This window comes from Nicotiana tomentosiformis, chromosome 7 (assembly GCF_000390325.3).
Source record: "Nicotiana tomentosiformis chromosome 7, ASM39032v3, whole genome shotgun sequence".
Classification (NCBI taxonomy): Eukaryota; Viridiplantae; Streptophyta; class Magnoliopsida; order Solanales; family Solanaceae; genus Nicotiana; species Nicotiana tomentosiformis.
This window is the reverse complement of record NC_090818.1, coordinates 1,399,697-1,423,589: the sequence shown is the minus strand read 5'-3', so window position 1 is coordinate 1,423,589 and position 23,893 is coordinate 1,399,697. Positions and strand designations below refer to the sequence as shown.

The window sequence follows — 23,893 nt, the reverse complement described above, 5'->3', positions numbered from 1 at the left end:
TCAGTGGCGGAGCCACATTGAACCAAGGTTTGTCAAGTGACATCCCTTCGCCGAAAAATTACACTATATAGCTAGATAACTTTTTTTATGTATATTTATTATAGGTTGACTCCCCTTGACTTTTCGATGTATGTGATTTTTTATATTTTGAGGCCCCATGATGAAATTTCTGGCTCCGCCACTACGTGGAATTAATTAATACTCCGCCATTTTAGTGTAAAAGCTATCCCGGGTATTAACTAATACTCCAAAGCAAACATGGGATAAAATTAATCTCAAATTTTATCATGCGATTATTATTCTTATCTCATGTACCAAACGACTCCTATAAAAGTTATCACGGAATTAGCTAATACCCAAAACGAAATATGAGATAAAACTAATCTCAAATTAAACTTTATTCCGAGATTATTAGTGTTATCACATGTACAAAATGACCCTAAAGTCTTAATTAATGTGGGACAAACTTCAACCAATATGTGACTAATTAACCTATTAAAAATCTTAATTATGATGAAAGGTAATGTTTCTATTGCAACAACACGAAGTAGGGTCTCTCTAAACGAGAAAAGGGAGGTGTGGACTGTGTGGAGGCCGGGGAAGAAAAGACTTGAAGTAGGGTCTCTCCTATTCTTTCTTTAAAGTTTAAAACATAAAATTAGGAGAGATTGAGGGAAGTATAAGAACAGCCTGGAAAATGACAATTATCCCTTTTCTATTTTCTCTATGTTTCTCCAACAGCTAGCTTTCAGCATTTGGACGGTGGCAATGGGGACTGCTTAGGGGTCCTTTTTTTTTTTTCTTTTTTTCTAATGTTTTATTCGATGTTCGATATCAGCATTAAAGCTCGATTAAATTTGAATTCGCGTAGAAAAGTTCCATAATAAGGAGTAAAACACTTTCTAATATATGTCACTTCATACTCAGTGCTCGCATATGAAATTTCTGGTTATAAATAAATGAGTAGTTACTACTATTTCACAATCCTTATTGATTGACTAGTATTATTTTTAATTAGCTCTATATAATAGCATGTGTTGACCAAGCTTTTTTTTGGGCTAAAAGTATTTTTGTTTTGTCAAAAGTTCTTTTGACTAAAATTTGAGATGTTTGGTCAAGCTTTTAGTTGGAAAAAAATTGCTTTTGAGTAGAAATAGAAGCATTTTTGGAGAATCGGAAAAAATAGACTCTTCCTAGAATCACTTTTTTGAGAAGCACTTTTGAGAAAAATACACTTAGAAACACTTTTTAAAAGTTTGATCAAACACTAATTACTGCTCAAAGTGTTTTTAAGTTAATTAGCCAAACACAAACTGTTTCTCACCAAAATCACTTTTTTGAAAAGCATTTTTTGAAAAAATCACTTCTAAAAATAAACCGATTTTACAAGTTTGGACAAACAGGTAAGTTTTCCTCTCTCGCGTGATTTTTCTATTTTTCCACTACAATCATTCACTTTCATTTTGTCATTTAGTTACGGCTCTAATGTTTCTTTTGAACAAATTATACTTATCTTACTCTATCATGAAACTTTAGTTTTGTAATTTGATTACGCTATGGATTAATGTCCATATGTTTATTATTTTAATAAGTTCTCATTAACATTACTTTGTGATTTTGAAATTGTTGAGTGTAATTTCATAGATATCTTCATGTTTTTTTTAATCAAAACACGCAACTCAATCACTAATTTGTCCACAAACTGGATGTTTTATTATAGTAACTTATTCAAAAATGGTTAGCTTGACAACAAACAACTTACTTATCATCATTTGCATGTGTACTAGTAAGATCATACTAATTAAGTTAGATAAAGATGAAAAAATCAATTACAAATTACAATCGACTTTACTTTCAATAGAATCACCATGTGTTTATAACCTAGAGTTCGTATATAGGCCTAGTAAAACATTTGTAAAGAAGCCACTACTATTTAGCGCTATTCACCTTTTCTTTTCTTTTTTTTTCTTTTTTTAATTTAACCTTTCAATATTGGATGTTTATTGACCTTCTAATTTAGATTCATGAAAAATAGGTCACTAAAGAGGTAACGTGTTTCTAGCAAAACATTTTTATTTCCAAAGTTTAAACTCTGAAATATCTTACTTAAAAGGAAGGATTTCAATCATTCCACTACGCTCGTCGTAGGTGATATTATTTTCGCTTAGAACACTAATGTCGATCAATATACTAACATGAAGAAATTAATTTTTTAAAATGGAAATGGTACTCATAAATTCATAATCCAGAGATGATTTTCTATTGAGTGGTTGGGGTGGGGGAGGTGGGAAAACGTAGGGAAGAGACCAAACCAAAAAAATATTTCAAAAGGAGACTTGTTTGTGTGATATGCTCCCTATAATACTAGACACGCATTCCCACAAGTCAATATTTAATTTCAGCAATGAATTATCTAACTATTTAATAAGGGGTGCGTGAGTAGTTTTTCACACAAATTCAGGAGTGTCAATACATAGTATATATACATATTTTTTTTTAAAATTATCTACCTATACAGTATAATTTTTCGACGAAAGAATCTCGATTGACACCCCTTGAGTGCATGTGACTCCGCCACTGATATATGATAGTATATGACTAATATGAATTGCAGCGTAGTGATAAATACTCAAAAATTTTGTGTTTGAGTTTTGGATATGAAGTTACCTTTATTACGAAACATTTAACTTCCAACGTGAGACTCTCCGACGTAGATCCCGATCTAATCGCGCTCAAATAAAGATACCGGATTAGGAAACCTAAAAAAAGTTACTTTTGATAATTGAACATTCTATTGCAGGGTTTTAGCCTTTTAGATACTATTCTATTGCTAAACTGTACATATCCAAAATCCAAATCAAAGGCGAAGTACCCACGAAGTACACTTTCACCAACCTGTTATGGGATTCCAGCTATCTTTGATTTTAAAAGTATAATTTTATACTTCTTTTGTGAGGACAATGGCTGGCTGTTCAATCATTTGTTTCAGCATTTCAAGGAAGATCCATTATTAGGTTCAAGAGTTCAATTCAACATGAGCAAATATTTCTTTCTTTTGGGTTATAATTTTTTATATTCAAACTCATGTATTTAACCCGTAAATACTAGTTGGGAATCGCGACTTATGTCATCAGTTCTTTTTCTACAACCTAAAACCCCTCAATAATGTAGAGATATCTAACCCCTAGCATTTTCTAGACGATTTAGAGTGTATCTATTAGTACTCGTAGTGGTGTTTATATAGACAACGTTAAGATTAGGGTTGAACTGACTAATGAAGCCTTATAATAAGCTAGCGCCCCTTATGGATATAATTCCAAAACAAACTCTAGGCAATAATTTTCTCGTGGACCAGTAAACATTTACTAAAAAAATGATTTCTATCATATAATTAAAATATACTCAATTTTTTAGTATTTTGTAAAAAGAACAGAATAAAAAATGAAGAGAAAAAATAAAGACTAGAGATATTGAAGATTGAAAAAAATTCTTTATCGGGTCCTAGCAATTTGTTTGAATAATGATCACCATTTGTACACAAAGTCAAGGAACTTGAGTTGGAAGAAAGCTGAATGCCTGAATCTACGTTGAACTCGTTAACAAGAAGCTGCATATTTCGGTGCAGAATTTAAGAGAATTAGCAAACCCCAATAATTAATACACCAGCTTTCATCTTCATTTGTGGAAAAAGAGTATTACTGCCCTAATTATTCTTTATTTCTCCTTAAATGTCATTTAGTTAGCACTCTCTATTAGTTGAAATAGTAATTGTAGATCTGGGAAAAAATAATAAACGACTTCTTGTATTTTTTTTAAATGCCAAATATTCTTTAAAAAAATTAATTTATCAAAACGATTAATATTTGAAATTGAATTTAATATAGTGCTATATTATTATGTGACAGCACACTGTAAATGTGTTTATCTTAAAAAACTGACATGCTTAACTGGCAAGAAAGATTAAGAGAAATTTTCAGAAACTACTATTTTTTAGTGACTATTAACTTCTTATAGCTACCGTATACATAATTACTTCCTATAGCTACTATTCAGTTGTTACGGTAGTATATTCACATGTATTCGCGCTGCTGTATTCGTGAATATAACAGCAAAAATCACCTAAAATCAGCGCAATTCAGCTGTACGCGCATGTATTCACATGTATTCGCGTCGTGTATTCATGAATACAATAGTAAAAAGCGCCTAAAATCAGGGCAGTCCAGTTGTACGCATATGTGCTCACATGTATTCGCGCTGCTGTATTCATGAATACAGCTGTACACGTATACATTCACATATATTCGCGCCATGTATTCATGAATACAGAAGCGACAATCCCTTAAAAATAGGTATGTCCAGCTGTCTAAGAGAGAGGAAAAAAATAAATATCGTATTTCATGCCTTATTTCTTGCCTCAATGTTAGTATATACCATAAAATACTTATTTTGCTAAAAAATATAAAAGGTAGCTATAGAAAATAATATTTTAAAATAATTTTAGTTTATAATAAATAGGGTGTATACCTTTGCTATAGGAGGTCATGGATTGAGAAAATGTAATCAAAAATCAGTTTAGGTACTTTTTTTCCTCACAATATATAAAATTTTCAAACGAAGTACTATAAGATAATAGTATCCAAATGTTCTATTATATAGGTTCTCATATGTTATCCAAGTGCATATAGTGTTTGCGATTTATAAGTCGTATTTGGTATTTGCGTTTTATAAGTCGCAATTCTCCAATGCGATTAATAAATCGCATTTATTATTTACGATTTACAAGTCGCAATATGTGTGTGTTACAAGTCCTTAAAAACCAAATGTTAATCAGACAACTTATAATTGAGAAATTTAAAACACAAACCCTTCTAAAAATAATTTATAAGAGTTACAACTACTTCCAAAAAATTACATAAATATAATTTATTTCAAAAGTTTAACCTTTTATTAAACTATATATAACTCTTATATTCCTAATATATCTCTACTTAAGATTCTCTCTCATGTTTCTTGTCTTTCCTAAAATTCTATTATATATTTTAAGTTTACTAAAAATTCTAAATCTGATTCTCCAACTTTTATATTACTAATATATCTCTACTTTGCTGCACGTCCAACAGCTTCTAAATGAATTTAGACCTGTAATATTTGGACCTGCAATCAGCCAACTTAGTTTTTGGGCTCTAAGTTATGGATTCAGTTTGGTCCAAAGTAATTTGGGCCTGTAATATTTGCACCCATGAGTTTCTACAGAAAAAAGTGGCCCACGACATCACCTTTTCCGCTGTGTTCATTTCGATTTTTCCATTTAACACCATAATCAACTTTTGTTTTTTGCTCAATCCCTAAACCCTAAAACCCCTTCTTCTTTTTCACTTCCTAAATTCGTTAAAATAATTTATTGTTGCAGGCTCCGTATAGCTCCTCAAAGTTTCTAGAACTTTCTCTCCATCGCTTAACATAAGGAGAAGGAGAGAAAGAGAGGGAAACGATGGTTTGGTTTCAGTGTGAAGACTGTGGAGATAACCTTAAGAAACCTAAATTGCCCGGCCATTTCCGAATTTGTTCTGCTTATAAGGTTTTCGATTTCGTTTTTTTTTTCATTTTTTGTTTATTTTTCCTTCACTTAGATTTTGAATGTCATTTATTTAAGTATGATTTGTTCACTTATTGCTTTTGTTTGTTGTTCTAGCTATCTTGCATTGACTGTGGGGAGATTTTTAGTCGTCAAACAGTGGAAAGTCACACCCAATGCATTACTGAAGCGGTATAGTCTCTATCTTTTTATGTTTTACATATTTTCACCGTTCGGATAATGTTCTGGTATTATTTTTTGAATTTTACCTGAGCAATGCAATTTATGACCTTAGTTTTCTATTTCGACAAGTTAATTGTGCCATTACTTGTAATCTATCCCCGCGTTAAGTTTTTTTTTGCAACTAGTCCCAGCAAAATTCTGATGCTTCAGCTTCAGCTTCAGCTTAGTGCTATAAATATTTGTATTTGGAAAATTTTCAGTTACAGGAATGGCGTATACTCACACTTAAACACATACACACACATTTCCTTTTAACACTTCATTGCAATTGCTGTTCCGGTTAACTAACTTGTGGAGCAGTAAGTTCTCTACCCAGTGTTTTCAAATATCACTGAGATGTGAGATCATGGTCCTTAGTCCATCCTTATCTTTCTAAGTTACAAACTGTGTGCTTAATCGACAAAATGACTACTAAATACCTCACTAACATTCTCACTTTCTATTGCAAAAACTGTGTAGGTTCGATTTTTGGTTTCTAAAAGCTATATGTATAATTGCAAGAAATATCTTCCTATTTCTGGGTGAAGAAATTGTTTTCTCGTGTCTAGCTACTGAAAAAAACATTTTTCTAATTCTCAGTAGTGAAATCATTTTCCAGTGATTGGTTACCAAAAGATTTTTTTTCAAAGAAAAAAAGTCCACCTAAAGGGAAACCATGACTTCCTAATTTGTAGGCAGAAGTCATTTTCTTTTCCAAACATCACAAGGTTATACATTTTCCAAAGTAATACATTTTCCACGGAAAACATTTTCCTCTATTCCGAACTTAGTGATATGTCTGTTTTGGAGTATGACGAGTGTTGACTGTGGAAGCAGTTTTCCTATGGTGCTTTTAGAAGGACAACACTTAAAGAGTAATACCATTTATAAGGCACTTTTGTGCCATATACAAAATTAACTTCAAATAGAATCATACAATCCTATTTTATGAGAACAAATTGTTACTTGAAATAATGTCTGAATCTTATGCCCAAAATCTGTTACAAAATCTCCAAATTTGAGCTTTTGCCAGAAGTCATTTTGAAAATTTACTAAATCTTGAAAAGTACTTTTCAAGATACTTATTTCCAGTAGCGTAGCCAGGAATTTTACGAAGGGTGTTCAACCGGATAAGTAAATAATTTTTTTATGAATGGGTGCATCGAATGTTGTTATAATAAAATACACAATATTTAGCTAAATCATAAAAATACAACAAAATTAACTATTGTATAAATCAAAACCAATATAAAGGAATCAACAAAAAAAATATTACTACTGAAAGCACAATTTAAATATATTATTACAATTGTACTCGACGAGGTCTCATCTCTTGAAATGTTTTTATAATAACCTCATTAGAAATAGTACGGAATACTTTTTTTTCTACATAAGGCACTATGCAACCGTCCAAAAATTCATCATCCATTCGATTCCGCAAGTCATTCTTGATAAACTTCTTTGCAGAAAAAGCTATTTCAACGGTTGCAGTGGCAACTGCCAGAAGCAAAGCAAGTTTCACTAAGTAGAATACAAGAGGATAAGTAATATTCTTCTTTGTCTCAACTAGTTTTTTTGAAACTTCACCAAGTCCACCTAAATTGGAGAACCTTTGATCAATATCACGTACATCAACAATATAATTAGCAAGTTGATCCTCAAGGACACCGAAATTAAATTCATCAAAGTCATCAGGATATAATTTAGCCATTCTCACTATCTTCCTGATGTCAAAACTAGAAAATGAATCAACTGGATTCAGGCAAGCTACTCCATGAAACAAATCACTTGTCACCTCATTGAAACGGCCGTTAAGTTCTTGAAGTTGCCAATCAATAATCTTATAAAACACATCCACACGATCCAAGAGCAATATACAAGTTTTGCTTCTTAAATATGAGTTTAGGCATCATGAAGGAAACATTTAAAAATCAAATAGTTCCTAATCAATATCCTTTCAGAGAGTTATCATCATAGAAGAAGTCCATAATTAACTTCTACGGTCTCTAGCTCGTGCCATGTGAAATGCCTTTATAATATAATGAACCATGAAAATCAAAATCTGAAAATTCAAGCTATGTCCCAAATTCGTATACACATCCACCAAATTTTTCCTTATTTTCTTTTTTAAAGAACAGATATATGTTCATGAATGATGAATCGGGTCATCTAAGTATCAGTTACTTTATTCTAGTTGTAAATTGTTTAAGAGATGTAGAAATATTTAGTAAATTTTCAATCTCTAAAGACTCTAACAATAAAATTCAGATTATAAATTAAGAAAAAAAAGAGAAAGAAAGAAGAGTCAAACCTGAAATTGAATCAGATTCAGAATTAGAGTGCAAGATTTCACGGGCATCCGACAATAACGCATCAGGCTAGCAAGGCAAAAAGCAAGGGATGGTCTTTTGTTTCTCTCCTTTGTGTTTCTTCTTTCTATTTTGAAAAAGTTAGGTTTAGGTCTAGTAAAGAGCTTTTAGAAATTTTTATTAAGTAGCTTTCAACTAAATAATGATCTTTAATATTTGTTTATTGAAAAATTAAAAAAGAAAAAGAAAGTCAAAGGTTGGTTGGGATTTGGAAAAGAAGGAAAACGTGGATCTGAAGGCTACACTTATATTGCTTCTTGAAAATATAATAATATAAAACAAATGGGTTGTACCAAAAGCTTGCATTGAGATTCGAACCTACAATCAGTGGAACATTTTGCACACCCTTCACCACTGGGCTACCTCACCCGGTTGTGTCAAGGGTGTGCAAGCTATTGAATATATTAAAATAGAACATCATTTTACTTATATACGTAGTACAATTTTCCGGCGAAGGGTGTGCGCCTGACCACCCTTGGAGCACTGTAGCTCCGCCACTGCTTATTTCTCAAAAAAAAAAAAAGCACTCTCAAATGGGATCCTAATCTGTGCTTGAACAAAAAAATACTGTATTATTTCTCCATCATGCTACTTTCTCTTGCAAGTATTTACTTTCATATAGTATTTGCTTCCAAAACTGATGCGTCTTAACTGAGTGGTGTTTTGATATCCAGATTTTGTGTTTTCTAATTATTCTCTGTATGTCCTTCAGGAGAAATATGGGCCAAAGGGCCTAGGAAAAGCTTCAAATGGAACTCCTGCCAAAGCCAGCAGTGATTCAAAGCAGAAGCCTGATGTAGATATCAATGTTGGATTGTCAGACCGTCCACCTTGGTTTTGTAGGTCTGTTGAACTTTTTTTGTCTTTCTCTTCTTATTTTTGATTAGCTTTCTAAGAATGGGACGAAAAAGTTATGGATATTTGCTAGAAATGAGATGACATTTTCGTTGAAACAAACCAGTATTATCCTAGGTCCAATTAAATATTTTTGTCTTGCTGTTGCTGCAAGACAGGAATATTATTTGTAGCTCAAGAGTTTGTGTCATCCACCATTCTTGGTTGATAATCATCGACTCCAAGTCAGAGTGGACTTTTGTTTCTTATTCCCTCATCCATTCAAAGCTTTATAACTGCCTCAACCAGTGCTTTATCCTCCCTACCTAGATGTTCTCTTCTTTTCTTTTTGGTTTCCTCTTCTGGCTTGTATTAATGGGTTGCAAGACTTGTTTCTGATGCTTCATTTGTTCTTTCTTCTTTTCTTTTGTTTTCTGACTTTTCCTTTTTCTTTTTTAATATGATTCATCCTTATTTGACCTCAAAGTGATGTATCTGCAGTTTGTGTAATACCAATGCAACTAGTAAGCAGACACTACTTCTCCATGCTGATGGTAAGAAGCACAGAGCAAAGGCACGAGCTTTCCACGCTAAACAACAGCCTAAGCAGACTGAACCGACTGACCATGGTGTGGAGGTCTCTAATGACAACAATCAAAAGAGAGAGATTCTTGAGAACAAAGCAGGTGAGCTATTGAAGGAGAAAAACTTGAAAGAGGCAGAAAATGGTAATACTCACTCAAAGAAGAAAAGAAAAGACAGGGAATCTGAAAATGGTGACGCCAAGCCATCTGGTGAATTAGATAATGGCGAAGTAAGCCAGGTTGAAAAGGAACAGGAAACTAAGCGTAAGAAGGAAGCCAAAAAAGAAACAGTGAAGGAAGATAAAGCTGTTGTGGATGGTTCTAATGGAAACGACAGCAAGAAGAAGATAAAGTGGAAGAAACTGATCACATTAGCATTGAAATCCGTTTGTGTTCTTTCCATCTCATCATTAGTTTGCAACTTTATTTTTCATATATATCTTCATGAGCATTTCTTCCTCTTTTAAACAAGAGTCTTTATGTGTCACATCTTAGAGACTATTTTTATGATCGTATGCATTGTCTGGTATCTCTCTTACTCTCTTGTCACATTCGGGACAGAATTCTGATGGTGTTCTGAAGTTGAAGAAACTTAAAAAGATTGTTCTAGAGTCTGCAAATGAGTCTGGCATGGTAAAAGACGGAAGCCAATTCAGTGACATAATTGAGCATAAGGTCAGCTAACCTAATCAAACCGGATCGATGCTAGTTTCTTCGTGACTGATCCTTTAACCAAACGTGTAAGGGTGCTGACACAATTTTTTGTTCCTGTTTTCTGCAGATAAATTCGAGTTCTAAGTTCGTTGTTGATGGCAAATATGTGCGACTGGCAGCGAAAAGTTCCTGAGAATTTCATTTTGGAAGCTTTATAATTTTTACAACAAATGTTGAGGCAATTTATTGGGGAAAAGAAAACATTCTACAGCCAAAGCTATAAAACAAGCTTCACCTGTGATACTCACAAAAAACCTCACGACCTCAATTTGAAGGGAGTTTGTTCCCAAGTTTTGTCCGTGCTATTGGAAGTTTTAGAGATTAAATTAAATAAATACTATACATTTTGTAAGAAAACTGTTGAGGATGTTATGCGAGAGGGACTTTCTTTTTAAGTTTGTTGGCTTATCAGCTAAATTTGCTGGCATGAGGATCGTTAAGTTCTTATCATCATCGTTCTCATTTCGTAGCGCATAATTGGCTGCTACTAATTGCCAAAGATCTGAGCATGTATGGTGAAGTTTCTGGGAAATCAGAAGTTATCTTTCAAAGTACTTGCGTTAAATCTTAAAGTATTTGGTCAAGTTTCTGAAAAAATAAGCACTCTACTTGTGAGTAGTTGCTGAAACTATTTTCTGCTGCTGGGAAGCAGCTCATAAACTTTTCAGGACAAAATACCATTACAAAAAGTTCTATATTTACCGAGCCATTCTCAAGTGCGGACAAGATTAAACTCTTGCATTATTGAAAACACATCCATGACCAAAGTCTTGTAATCCCGACCTCTCTGTTTTGTGATTATTTTACATTTTAATTGAATGCAATTAAAAAACTTAATTAAGTCATAATAAATATTTTCAAGTTCAAAGAATACTAATTGTAAAAAGAGATCTTTAAATGTCCATTTCATAATTTGACATTGAAACTCACTTTTGTAATGATTGACTAAACATAAGCTGCTTATATAAAACCTAAAAGAACCAGATTTTAAAACTTGGTCAAACAAAATATAAACAATGCAAGTAACATATTGGAATTTGGAAGCAATTTAGAGCTAATTCGGACGCCCTATTCAGGGGGAGTTTTTCCTATGTATACTATAATAGAAACTTATTTATTTATTTGCTTTAGGTTTTGTAGTTTTCAAAAAGTATCTATGTTTTTTTTTACAAACTGTATGTATTCCCCTTAAAAAGCTCTCACCCCATTATTAGCACCTTCAATTAAGGGATTGAATTGTATCCTTTCCTTTTTTCTCTACTCCCATCCCTCTCTTTTCTTATACGCAGATCTGGAAGCAACTTCTTCTTCCAATATTATTTCACCAAATTTTTTCTTCCAATTTCTCGAAAACTCTATACAAGATACTCGCTTCTCGTATAAGAAGTCACAAGAAAAATACAAATGGACAAAAAAAGTCTTGAACCAAAAAAGAAGCCATACTCGCCGTAGAAATGGAACCAAAAAATGGTTATTTTTTGTATGGTAACATTTTCGATCCTGTACAATTTTGAATATCCATCACAGTAATTATAGGAAATCTGAAAATTTTCTACCTATACACGTTACTACTCTAAAAAACTAATATAATTCTGACACAAGATTGTATTATACTTGTATCAGTGTTATATCAAGTATTCTTTCATGTATTGATGCATCAAATACAATTCAGATACAAATTTGATACAATCATGAAGGAATTCTTACACAATTCTTATACAATTACGATACAACTTAAAACCAACTCTAAACTTAAATTAATACAATATCGTATTATACTTGTATTAGTATTGTATCATGTATTGTTTTAGGTACAAATTATGATACAACCGTGATACAATTCTTAATTATGATACAATTTTGATCTTCATCTTTTTCAAGTTTCAATCTAAAATATCCACCTAGAACCAACTCTAAACTTAAATTATGATACAATATTGTATTATAATAGTATTAGTATTGTATCAGAATTGTCTTAGGTATTGATGTATCAAATACAACTCAGATACAATTATGATACATTTATCATACAATCGTAATACAATTCCGAAACTTCTTCTTCCTCGAGTTTCAATCTGAAATTCTACCTAAAACCAACTTTAAACTTAACCAATCTCCCATAAAATTGAGATATGAACCCTAAGGATATTTTCAATCGTTTTCAAGAACACCCAATCCAAAGAAATCACAAATTCGTAAAATCCAGATATCTAATTCAAAATTTCGAAACTTTTTAATGGTATGTCAATGGCAGACTCCTCTACCTGCAATTTCAGAGATAATGTTGATGGATTTGTCAATAGTTGAAACTTTTTAATGGTTGTTGGTAGAATTGATTCAGAGAAATATATGATGCTACAATTTTAGAGAGATAATAGTTTGATTTGTATGAAAGAGAGAATGACTTTAAAATCTTTTGAAATTAGGAAGAAAATCGTGATTGTAGGAGACTAAATAAGTTGATAGATGGGGATGGGGGATACAGTTACAAATTAATCCCTATATTTAAGGGATCCTTCTTTTATTGTGATTTTGTACATAAATAGTAAATATAGACACACAATGTAATTTTTAAGGAACATAAAGAAAAGTAGTTAATAAGTTTCTAATACAGTGTAGCTGGGTAAAAATCCCTATTCTGTTCGGAGACACTAGCAATATGGATAACCTCTTTCTTTTCTTAAAGAAAGGGGACACAATTGAAAGTCTGTATAACTTGTCCTGCACATAAATCCATAATATTATTGTTGCACTTTTAACATGGAAAAACATGTATACAAACAAGAGGAATCTCAATAATAATCTTGATGGAATACTTGAGCAGGTATACATTTTCACGTGTATAGTTCTGTATATAAGATGTTTTTTCTTCGTAAGAGCATTTACAATTGGAGAGTTTAGACTCGAGATGTGTCTTTTCACTTGACTACAAAACAAGCAACAGCACAATTCTGACATCTTGGTCACAATAGATACGGCTCGTATAATGGAAGCTACAAGAAGAGTTTTACTGCTATGATTATTATCAACACAAGAGAACACGCCATTGCCTGCATAAGAGTGTAAATTCTAAATGCTGTTAGGACTGTCAAACTGTTAAACACTATAAAAAGTTGCAAACGACTTTTGAATTGTCACAGAAAACCCGAAAAAGGGCAGCCCGGTGCACTAAGTTCCTGCTATGCGCGGGGTCCCGGGAAGGGCCGGACCTGCGAACCACAAGGGTCTATTTTACGCGGCCTTACCCTGCACTTCTGCAAGAGCCTGTTTTCACGGCTCGAACACGTGACCAGGCAGTAACTTTACCAACGCCAAGGCCCCTTCCATCACAGAAAACCAGAAAGGTAGAGAAATGCAATGTAATGCGTTTTCTTTTCCCCTCTTTTGATTGATCCATTATTTTGATGTTTTAGCGGGGGGAGGTGGGAATCAACTTACAGCAATAGCAGATGCAGCAAGTCCGGCACGTTCTCTAGGATCCTTGCGGTAGTAGTTTCCAAAATACAGTATTGTAGCATAATACCACAACAACGGGCATAGAAATCCCAGTAGAAATCTATTGGTAAATAATTATAAACAATCAGATCTAAAGGAAGACGAGAGAGAATGAGAGATAGTAAACGAGACGTATAACAGTACTTACGAAAACCATCCGACTCCACAACCAAAGCAAGGAAGAGGTTTATCATAGAACCCTGTTTGAAGGTCCTCTACATCTCTAATCAACGTATACTTTCCCTTATCACGATCTTCTGCATCACCTCTTTGTCCTATAATCACAAGTATCCAACTCAGAATTTCGGTTTGCTTTTCTCACTTCATCTTTTGTGACCAGTGTGGACAGATAATTGATAGATGTAACGAAGACGGAATAAAATTGAAGGGAATTTACAACAATAGCTGCCTTCATGTTTACAGCAGATACCACGGAATTAAAGACAGTTGGAAAAGAATCTACTCCATCCCACAACCCAAACAAATGGGAAAGCAAACCTATGAACAATACTAATGGACACACACACACACACAAACAAAGAGAGAGAGAGAGAGAGAGACGGAACAAAAAACTTAAAAGTTAAATAGGGGAAAACATGTATCAGGATAGTTTTCTTATGAAACATGAATCAAAATATTTTATCCTCGAACTATGAAAGACGCATAAAAAGGCCTCTAAAAAGTAACTGAATGAAGATAAAACTTGTGACAGGAAAAGATTAAGATATATTCTAATGTACTTCGAAATGTCCTAAAGCAATTCCACATTTATTTGCTGGGGAATGTGAAAACAGCATCAATAGCTTTTTGTTGTTCTTATTTCCGAATCTAGAATAAATAAGTTTCAAAGATAGAGAACCTCCATGGCTAAAAGTTTATGAAGAAAATGATCCTAACATACAAGTCATGCATTTAGAAAATGAGCACTCAATCTGTGAGCTAAATACAAATGCCGTCTCTTGGATAAAAGAAGCTAAAATAGTCATGGTACCCCAAAAGGTAAAGGAAATGGTTACCTTTAACCGATAAAAATAGATACTACACTTGATCATAGCCAAAAAGCCGAGAAAGGTATAGAAAATTGTTACCTTTAGACACTGAATAATACCGAGCTGACGGCCTCAAAAGGTCAAGCTGTTTGTCAGAGACTGATTTCACGAGTTCAACACTATTTCTGCCCTCTCCGCTTTCAAGAGTAGCACCTGCCAGACCCAGACATCCAATTAATTATGGCTACGAATTTCCTTATTTTGAAATTCTATTATTCAGAAGAATTTTAATGCTCAACTTGCAAAATGAAGGGCAAATACAAAATTTTCCTAAAAACTTACATATCCTAAAAAAATTTCCTGATGCAGAATTGCAAGCAACTGTACAAAATTCAATCCATGAACATTTCATCGCTTAGTAACAATATCTTGACTAACATGAACTCAGTATTCAGATATCTTTGAGAAGATATATGAAACGAGAAATAAAGTAGAATTTATCATGGGATACATGAAGAATGTGTCACCAACGAACAAACATATACGATAATCATTGTAATCGCACTAAAAACTGTCAGAAATCTGAAAAATGAGATAGTGAGTTACGTATAGGTAGACTAAGTGCTCACTCTTTTCCATATGTAGTTGGTTCTTTCAAGCTGATGGCTTCTGCCTTAAGGTTTTTGAGTTATCCCCTTGCGTGACCTTTAGATACCTGCGTTGAATGATCAAATAAGGACTTCAACCTTACTAGTTAACCATGTGATCAGCATTCAGCTCATTTAATAATGCTTGCAAATAGGAAAAGGAATTAACCACTAATTTATCTCAGCAATCGAGGAAAGGGAAAGGCCCATTATTACTCTACTAACCAATTCCTCGTAAATAAACATGCAACTAAAGAACAGCATGATCACAAGCCTCTCTATACACACACATCCTTTAATATAAATGAGTAACTTCTGAACCAAGAAATTCTCAGCATTGAGAAGTTCACATGCCTTGACCTGAGGTTTAATTCACCACATTCTAATCAAATTTCATTTTATAACCGAGAAATCTCCAAGGGCTAGTGGCACACGATTTTAAACTCAGTGAGCAATGGACCCTTCTCCACTTAAATATTAGGCTTTTATCTACTGTCGGTTTCGAATGACACACATCACGAGTTGCACTCTTACCACTAGACCAAAGCCTTGAGGGAAAATTCTAATACTAGAGATATCTTTAGATTAATTCAAGCATATTTACCCCATAATTTGATATCATTTTAAGTGTAACAATAAATTATTTAAACAGTTTTTGATTTTCCAATTGATGCTTAGCTCACATAATGGACAAAGCAGGCAAAATTAAGCACATAAAAGTGGAACATGAGGATTACAGCCTAACCTCCTAAGCTTTTAGCTTAATTTTCATAGATATATTCATATTATAATAAAGCTGATGAACCAAACTAATAATTTAACAAATATCAACCACCAGAATTATACAGAGGACAAGCCCACCAAAAAAGAAACTTCCTTTACTCTTGAAAAGGGATTGCCTAAAAAAGAGAGAAATTCCCTATATTCTTGGAAAGAGATCGCAAAAAAAAGAAGAAATAGAAGAAGATCCATAAAATTACTACTCTAAAATTCAAAGAAAAAGAGAAGAAGAATACCCAGAAAACCGACAGCTAAAGTTGTTGCTTATACAGTGAATAAACGATATAAAGTATAAACCCAGAGAAAGAAAGAAAAAGAAATACTAGACGATATACATAACCTGATATTGATGTATGAACTACTATATTCTATAAAAGGCAAAAGAGTAAAATTCAAACAAAAATATGAAATAGCAACTTACAGCTGAATTGCGAAAATTGAGTCTTCTAAGCTTGGGATTTTAGAATTTTTGAGTCTTTTCCTTTCCAAAGAGGAAAAGTAAGCGGTAGAGCAGAAGGAAATGAAACAATGGGAGTGTGTTTGGGTTTTAATAAGAAATGAATTATTTAGTTCCAAATTTTTAATAAGAGAGTTTTGGCTTCTTTTTCATTTCTCAAAAAAAGATTTTTTTTGAGAAAAGAAGCCAAAACTCTATTCTTTCCTCTCTATTTGTTTTATTTAAAGAAAATAAAAATAAAAAATAAAAATAGGAGTAGGTGATATGTGAATATATGAGTAATGATTGATGGATAGCATATTCCAAAAGCCGTCTCAGACGTCTGCGCCTTCCTCCCGCATTCAGTTGCAAGTAAACTATGACTTGTCTTTTAACCTATTCATATTAACTAGTTTCAGTGGACGTTTCTTGCACGTGCATAGGGATGACAAATGGGGCGAGAAGGCGGGTGGATTTAAGGCTATGCGGATTTAAAGTTATACGGTGCGGGACGGATGCGGAGTGGGTTGACATTATTTCTTAAAAGACTGATGCGGTGCGGGGCGGATTGCGGGTCTATGCGGGTTTAAGCGGATTTGCATAAGTTTTCTAGATTTGGCCTATTGTACAAGTTATCCACTGAGGCAAACCTTAAAGACCAGTCTATTATATTTAATACTTCACAGAAACAAAAATAAATCATTTATAATTTTCTTTTTCAAATACACATTTTAGTGAAATGTTAATTAAGTTTGAAATTTGAAAAAAAGAAAAAAGTTAGGCATTTAAGGGAATATAAAATGTTGTTCAGACAAATATTTTTATGATTAAATTATTAACATTTATCACTTAAAAATCATCTAATGAAGGTTCGTTACACAAAAATTACTATTTTAATTTTTGTCACTTAAAATATCATACAACCAAATCCTGAATTTATATTATACTAAACTAAACATCATTTTTGTTTCGAAACTAAAAGCATACAACATACTGGCAGCTTGAAGCCACCTATTCCCACATTTGTTTTCAAATTCCAAACCATCGGAAAAGTGACTCGCTCTTTTTCAATCCTCAATTCTAATTGAACAAATTCAGTACATGAGCAACAAAAGAGATTTTCATTTTTTGGTTGATGAAATTGAAAATCCAGCAAAAAATTAATTAAGAAAAATTAGGAAAATGAAAAAAAAAAAAAAGTTATGCGGGGCAGGGCGGGGCGGATGGACGCGGGTGTAGGTGTGGGGTTGGTGGATGCGGGTGCAAATACTATGCGGGACGGGACGGGGCGGGTTGAAACCTTTGCAGGTTTATGCAGGTTTGCCCCGCAACCGCACCGCACCGTTTGCCATCCCTACACGTGCATGCAACATCAGTCACTTAATTCTGTAAAATATCAAATGACATTAAAATAAGATTCTTAAAATAACAGTCACTTTAATGACAAAAATAAACGTGGTTGCATAAGTGTAGTAATTGAATATTTTCTGAACTTGCAAAGATAATAAATAATTGAGTTAAGTTAGTTATATATTATTTATAATTATAGGTACTTTATTGTATGAGATAATAACATGTTAGTATATTGTTGAATCTAACCTAATTTCTCTTTCATAGACGATGTTTTTGGTCCTAAATAGTCAAATTATTTAGTTAATGCTGTCACGACACAAAATTCTCACATTCGGACCGTGATGGCGCCTAACATTTCACTTGCTAGGCAAGCCAACGTTAGAATAATATTATCTATTTTAAAAATAATTTTTATATTATTAATAATCAAGGAAACAAAGGCGGAAGCAAAGTTTAAAACATAGTGAAATAATCCAAAAAAAATAACGGTGTCTAAATACCATCCCAGAATTAGTGTCACAATTCACGAGCATTCTAGAATAATACAAATAAAGGTCTGAATAAAATAAAGTTGTCTGGAAATAAATACACAGCTAAAGTAAAATAGACGGGGACTTCAGAACTGCGGATGCCATGCAGTTATACCTCAAGTTTCCTTTGAATAGCTGAAATCCGAGCAAGTCTATGGCACGCCGCTGGGACCAACTCCGAAATCTGCACAAGAAGTGCAGAGTGTAACATCAGTACAACCGACCCCATGTACTGGTAAGTGCTGAGCCTAACCTCGACGAAGTAATGACGAGGCTAAGGCGGTTCACTTACATTAACCTGTACGAAATATTAATAACAACAACAAATAATAGAAATAAATCAGGTAACTCATTTATAATAATTGAAGCCAACTCAGCAGTCATAATCCATTATTATTTCAACCAATTCTGTTGCAGCGTGCAACCCGCTCTCACAATATATTCCTTTTAATCAAGTCTGTCATATATTTATTTCAATCAAGTATATATATAGACTTTTAAATAAATCTGTTGCGGCGTGCAATCCGATCCCCCAATATTGACTTTTAATAAGTCTGTTGCGGCGTGCAACCCGATCCTCCAATATAAACTTTTTATTAAGTCTGTTGCGGCGTGCAACCCAATCCTCCAATATTGACTTTTAATAAGTCTGTTGCGGCGTGCACCCCGATCCTCCAATATATCCATTTCAATCAATTCTTGTAGAAGAAATTTCTCCAATAAATGCAACAATTAATATAAGATTATAAGACAACAAGCATATAATAATTATGATTTAATTATGAAACAAACAATGACAAATAGCAAATTATTATAGAAATCAGGGAGAAAATAGGCAGTTTAATATTTAATATGCTATATGTCAAATAACAATTAAAACACATAATTCAAATAGTATGTAACAATTAATGCAGGAATTCAAGAATTAATATTTGACAAAGAATAAGAGAGAAACAATCATTATAATAATTAATTTATGATTAAAAATAATTTATAATTTTTCAAGTAAGCAGGCAAACAATTAATTTGACGACGTATAGACACTCGTCACCTCGCCTATACATCATTCACATGCAATTCACATAACAAATAATTTAAGGGTTCTATTCCCTCAAGTCAAGGTTAACCCCGACACTTACCTCGCTTTGCAAATTCCAATCAATTATTCAACCACAACTTTTCCTTTTAAAATTTGCCTCTGAAAGCTTCAAATCTATTCACAAACAATTCAATATATTCAATACCAATCATAGGAATTAATTCCATATGAATTTACTAGTTTTCCGGATAAAATTCAAAATTTATTAAAATATTCGGCAGTGGCACCCACGTCTCAAATCTCGAAAAAACTTACGAAATCCGAACACCCATTCTGAGACGAGTCCATCCATATAAAAATTATCCAATTCCGATATTAAATGGATCTTCAAATCTTAAATTTTTGTTTTTGGAAGATTTTAGAAAAATCTGATTTTTCTTCCATAAATTCACGGATTCATGATATAAATGAGTATGAAATCATGAAATATAATCAATATAAGATAAGGAACACTTACCCCAATGTTTTTCCGTAAAAATCGCCCAAAATCGCCTCTTGAGGTTTTAGGTTTTGAAGATTTGGGAAATGAATCAAAAATCCCGTCCAAAAGTCATTTTGTTCAGTTGCAGGTGTCGCAATTGCGACCTGAGCTTCGCAAATGCTAAGAAACACTCGCAGTTGCGATGCCCTTCACAATTGTCATGACCCAATATTTCCCTCCGTGTGACGTCGTGACGACACCTAGTCTCTACAACTAGGTAAGCCTAACATTTTGTGGAATATTGAAATAAAAATATAAATTTAACCAATTATTCAAAATACACAACAAATCCCAAAACCCGGAACATCGTGAATCACAAACTACAGAAGAAAAGATCTAGTATCTCTATACATTAGAGTCTAACAAGGAAAAATACAGAAGATAATAGACATGGGAAAGAGTAGAAGGGGACTCCGAGGTCTGCGGACGTTACAGATATACCTTGAAGTCTCCAAAACTGTCCCGGCTCACTGATAGTGCGGCTGATAAGGTGCACCTGGATCTGCACATGAAAAACATGTGCAGAGAGTAGCATGAGTACACCATAATCGGTACCCAGTAAGTGCCAAGCCTAACCTCGATCGAGTAGTGACGAGGTCGAGTCAGGGCCCTACTGGTAAATATATAATAGAACAATATAGAGTGTAATACCGCAATAAAATAAAGGCTAAAATTTAACAACAATGAAATCATAGAAGGTAACAACTCAGTACACAGAAACATAACAGGGGATCTCCCGAGATACCGTCTCGTAGTCCCAAACGTAAATGAGCAGGGGGATCTCCCGGAATATCATTTCGTAGTCCCAAAGTAAATGTGCAGGGGATCTCCCGAAATACCGTTCCATAGTCGCAAAGTAAATATACTGACAGGGGGATCTCCCGAAATACTGTTCCGTAGTCCCAAAGTAAATATGCAGTACAGGGGGATCTCCCGGAATACCGTTCCGTAGTCCCAAAGTAAATATGCATCGCGAATGGTAGAAATACAACTACATCCCGAAATTCTTACAATTTAGACTAAGTACCAGTCAGGGAAAAAGCAGAAAATTCACTAAGCATGCTGCACATAATTCACACAACCAATTAAGATACGTAGACATATTGTATTAGACTAAACATGATAGCTACACATATTGGAATAACTCAATTAAGAATGAAAATAGATTAGTACTCATTAAAATAGTATAACTCAAAATAACAGGAAAATATGTTGCTGCTCGGAAAGAAAATCGGGTTTTATCACAACTAGCCCGTGTACGTACTCGTCACCTCACGTACACGGCGCTCACATAGCATAATAGTTCCAAATCTTAAGGGGATTCCCCCCTCCCCCCCATAAAGTTAGGCAAGCCACTTACCTCGAGTTAAGCTCAATTAATCGGTCACAATGCCTTTCCCACGAATATCCGGCTCTGAATGACCCAAATCTAGCCAAAAGAAATTACGTATTATAAATACAACAATAATAGACTCATCTAATTAACGAAATCAACATTTAACGAAAATTCTGAAATTTAACTCAAAAATCGCCCGTGGGGCCCACGTCTAGGAATCGAGTAAAAGTTGCAAAATACGAACACCCATTCACTCTCGAGTTTACTCGTACCAAAATTGTTCAAATCCGATACTAAAATCTTGATCAAAACCCCAAAATTCGGCCTAAGAAATTTTCTCAATTTCTCACCCCAAATCCGAAATTCAACGATGAATTCAAGCATAGATTAGTGGAATATAACCATAAAGGAGTTAAGAATCATTACCCAATCGATATCTCTGAAAATCCCTCAATCCCTCGTCCAAAATCCGAGCTCCCAACTCAAGTTTTTGATAAAAATGGCATAACCCCCGTTTTGGAAACTTTAATACTGCCCAGACGCGTCCTTCTTCGCGAACGCGACAAACCCTCGCGTTCGCGAATTACAATTTACTTCGGCCCAAAAATCCTCAATCGCAACGCGATGAACATGTCGTGAACGCGAAGACCACTCAGCTTGACCTTTCGCGAACGCGGGATCTCCATCGCGAACCCGAAGCACGAAATCTCGCCTGCCTCCAGTTCTTCTTCGCGAACGCGTAGCTTCGAGGTTCCACACCTTCGCGAACGCAAAGTGTAATTCAGATGACCTTCCCAGATACCTTACAGGAACGCGACGGCTCCCTCGAGAACGCGATGAAGAAAATGCCTGCAACAGAACACCAGAAATCTGCTATCTTCCAAAGTCCAAAAGTGATCCGTTAAGCATCCGAAACTCACCCGAGACCCCCCTGGGACCTCAACCAAACATACCAACAAGTCCTAAAACACCATACGAACTTAGTCGAGCTCTCAAATCACATCAAAAAATGCTAAAATCACGAATCACCTTCCAATTCAAACTTAAAGAACTTGAAACTTCAAAATTCTACAACCGATGCCGAAACCTATCAAACCACGTCTGATTAACACAAAATTTTTCATGCAAGTCATATTCGATATTACGGACCTATTTTAACTTCTGGAATCGGATTCCGACCCCGATATCAAAAATTCCACTATCGGTCCAAAACTCCAAAAATTCGACTTTCGCCATTTCAAGCCTAAATGAGCTACGGACCTCCAAAACACAATCCGGACACGCCCCTAAACCCAAAATTACCTAACGGAGCTAATGAAACCGACGAAATTCCATTCCGAAGTCGTCTTCACACAATTTTGACTGCGACCCAAATCTTAAGGCTTAAGCTCTCATTTAGGGACTAAGTGTCCCAAAATACTCTGAAACTCAAAACCAATCATCCCGGCAAGTCACAATAGCAGAAATAGATATGGGAAAAGCAGTTAATAGGGGATTGGGGCTATTACTCTCAAAACGATCGGCCGGGTCGTTACATCCTCCCCCTTTTAAAACAATCGTTCGTCCTTGAACGAGTATAAAGACATACCTGAAACTGTGAAAAGATGAGGGTACTGGCTGCGCATATCCTGCTCGATCTCCCAAGTCGCCTTCTCGACCGGCTGACCTCTCCACTGGACCTTTACTGAAGCAATATTCTTTGACCTGAGCTTTCTGACCTGCCCGGCCAAAATGACTACTGGCTCCTCGACATAAGATAGATCCTTTTCCAGCTGGACTGAACTGAAATCCAATACATGAGTCGGATCACCGTGATACTTCCGGAGCATATACACGTGGAATACCGGGTGAACTCCTGCTAGGCTGGGAGGCAAGGCAAGCTCATAAGCAACCTTCCCAACTTGCCGCAGTATCTCAAAAGGACCAATGAACCTCGGGCTCAGCTTACCCTTCTTCCCGAACCTCATGATGCCCTTCATAGGCGATATCCAAAGCAAGACCCGCTCACCAACCATAAATGCCAAATCACGAACCTTCTGGTTCGCATAACTCTTCTGCCTGGACTGGGCTGTGCGAAGTCTCTCCTGAATCACCTTCACCTTATCCAGGGCATCCTGGACCAAGTCAGTACCCAACAATCGGGCCTCGCCCGGCTCAAACCATCCCACTGGGGACCGGCACTACCTACCATACAAAGCCTCATACGGTGCCATCTGAATGGTGGACTGGTAACTGTTATTGTAAGCAAACTCTGCAAGTGGCAAGTATTGGTCCCATGACCCTCCGAACTCTATCACACAGGCACAAAGCATATCCTCAAGAATCTGAATTGTGCGCTCGGACTGCCCTTCCGTCTGAGGGTGAAAGGCCGTGCTCAGCTCCACCCTAGTACCCAACTCCCGCTGTATGACTCTCCAGAATCGTGATGTGAATTGTGTACCTCTGTCTG

At 34.8% G+C, this 23,893-nt stretch overlaps 2 protein-coding genes, 1 long non-coding RNA gene and 1 other non-coding gene across 7 annotated transcripts; 1 reads left to right on the top strand and 3 right to left on the bottom strand.

The window, feature by feature from the left end:
* The first annotated feature begins 5,306 nt into the window (after positions 1-5,306).
* On the top strand, positions 5,307-10,693 carry LOC104099131 (UBP1-associated proteins 1C). Its single transcript, XM_009606041.4, has 6 exons — positions 5,307-5,578; positions 5,693-5,767; positions 8,879-9,009; positions 9,502-9,970; positions 10,146-10,259; positions 10,366-10,693. Exons 1-6 carry the CDS (start codon positions 5,492-5,494, stop codon positions 10,429-10,431), a joined length of 942 nt encoding a protein of 313 aa, XP_009604336.1. The 5' UTR covers positions 5,307-5,491; the 3' UTR covers positions 10,432-10,693.
* On the bottom strand, positions 7,009-8,695 carry LOC138896395 (uncharacterized). Of its 2 annotated transcripts, none has more exons than XR_011409447.1 (2): positions 8,109-8,695; positions 7,009-7,393 (listed from the first exon to the last, which is right to left on the bottom strand). It is a non-coding gene; the product is annotated as an uncharacterized lncRNA (long non-coding RNA). The 2 variants fall into 2 exon arrangements; XR_011409446.1 differs by having other exon boundaries at positions 7,009-7,294.
* Positions 10,694-13,071: 2,378 nt separating the features above from the next.
* LOC104099130 (uncharacterized) lies at positions 13,072-16,857 on the bottom strand. Of its 3 annotated transcripts, none has more exons than XM_009606038.4 (6): positions 16,631-16,857; positions 15,412-15,497; positions 14,882-14,995; positions 13,942-14,068; positions 13,737-13,854; positions 13,072-13,348 (listed from the first exon to the last, which is right to left on the bottom strand). In XM_009606038.4, the coding sequence occupies exons 2-6, from the start codon at positions 15,419-15,421 to the stop codon at positions 13,292-13,294; spliced, it is 426 nt and encodes a 141-aa protein (XP_009604333.1). In that variant the 5' UTR covers positions 15,422-15,497; positions 16,631-16,857; the 3' UTR covers positions 13,072-13,291. The 3 variants fall into 3 exon arrangements, with proteins under 3 accessions (XP_009604333.1, XP_018627272.1, XP_009604335.1); XM_018771756.3 differs by having other exon boundaries at positions 16,627-16,810; XM_009606040.4 differs by lacking the exon at positions 16,631-16,857 and adding an exon at positions 16,446-16,533.
* LOC117277444 (U2 spliceosomal RNA) lies at positions 14,676-14,868 on the bottom strand. Its single transcript, XR_004507734.1, has one exon. It is a non-coding gene; the product is annotated as a U2 spliceosomal RNA (small nuclear RNA).
* Positions 16,858-23,893: the final 7,036 nt, after the last annotated feature.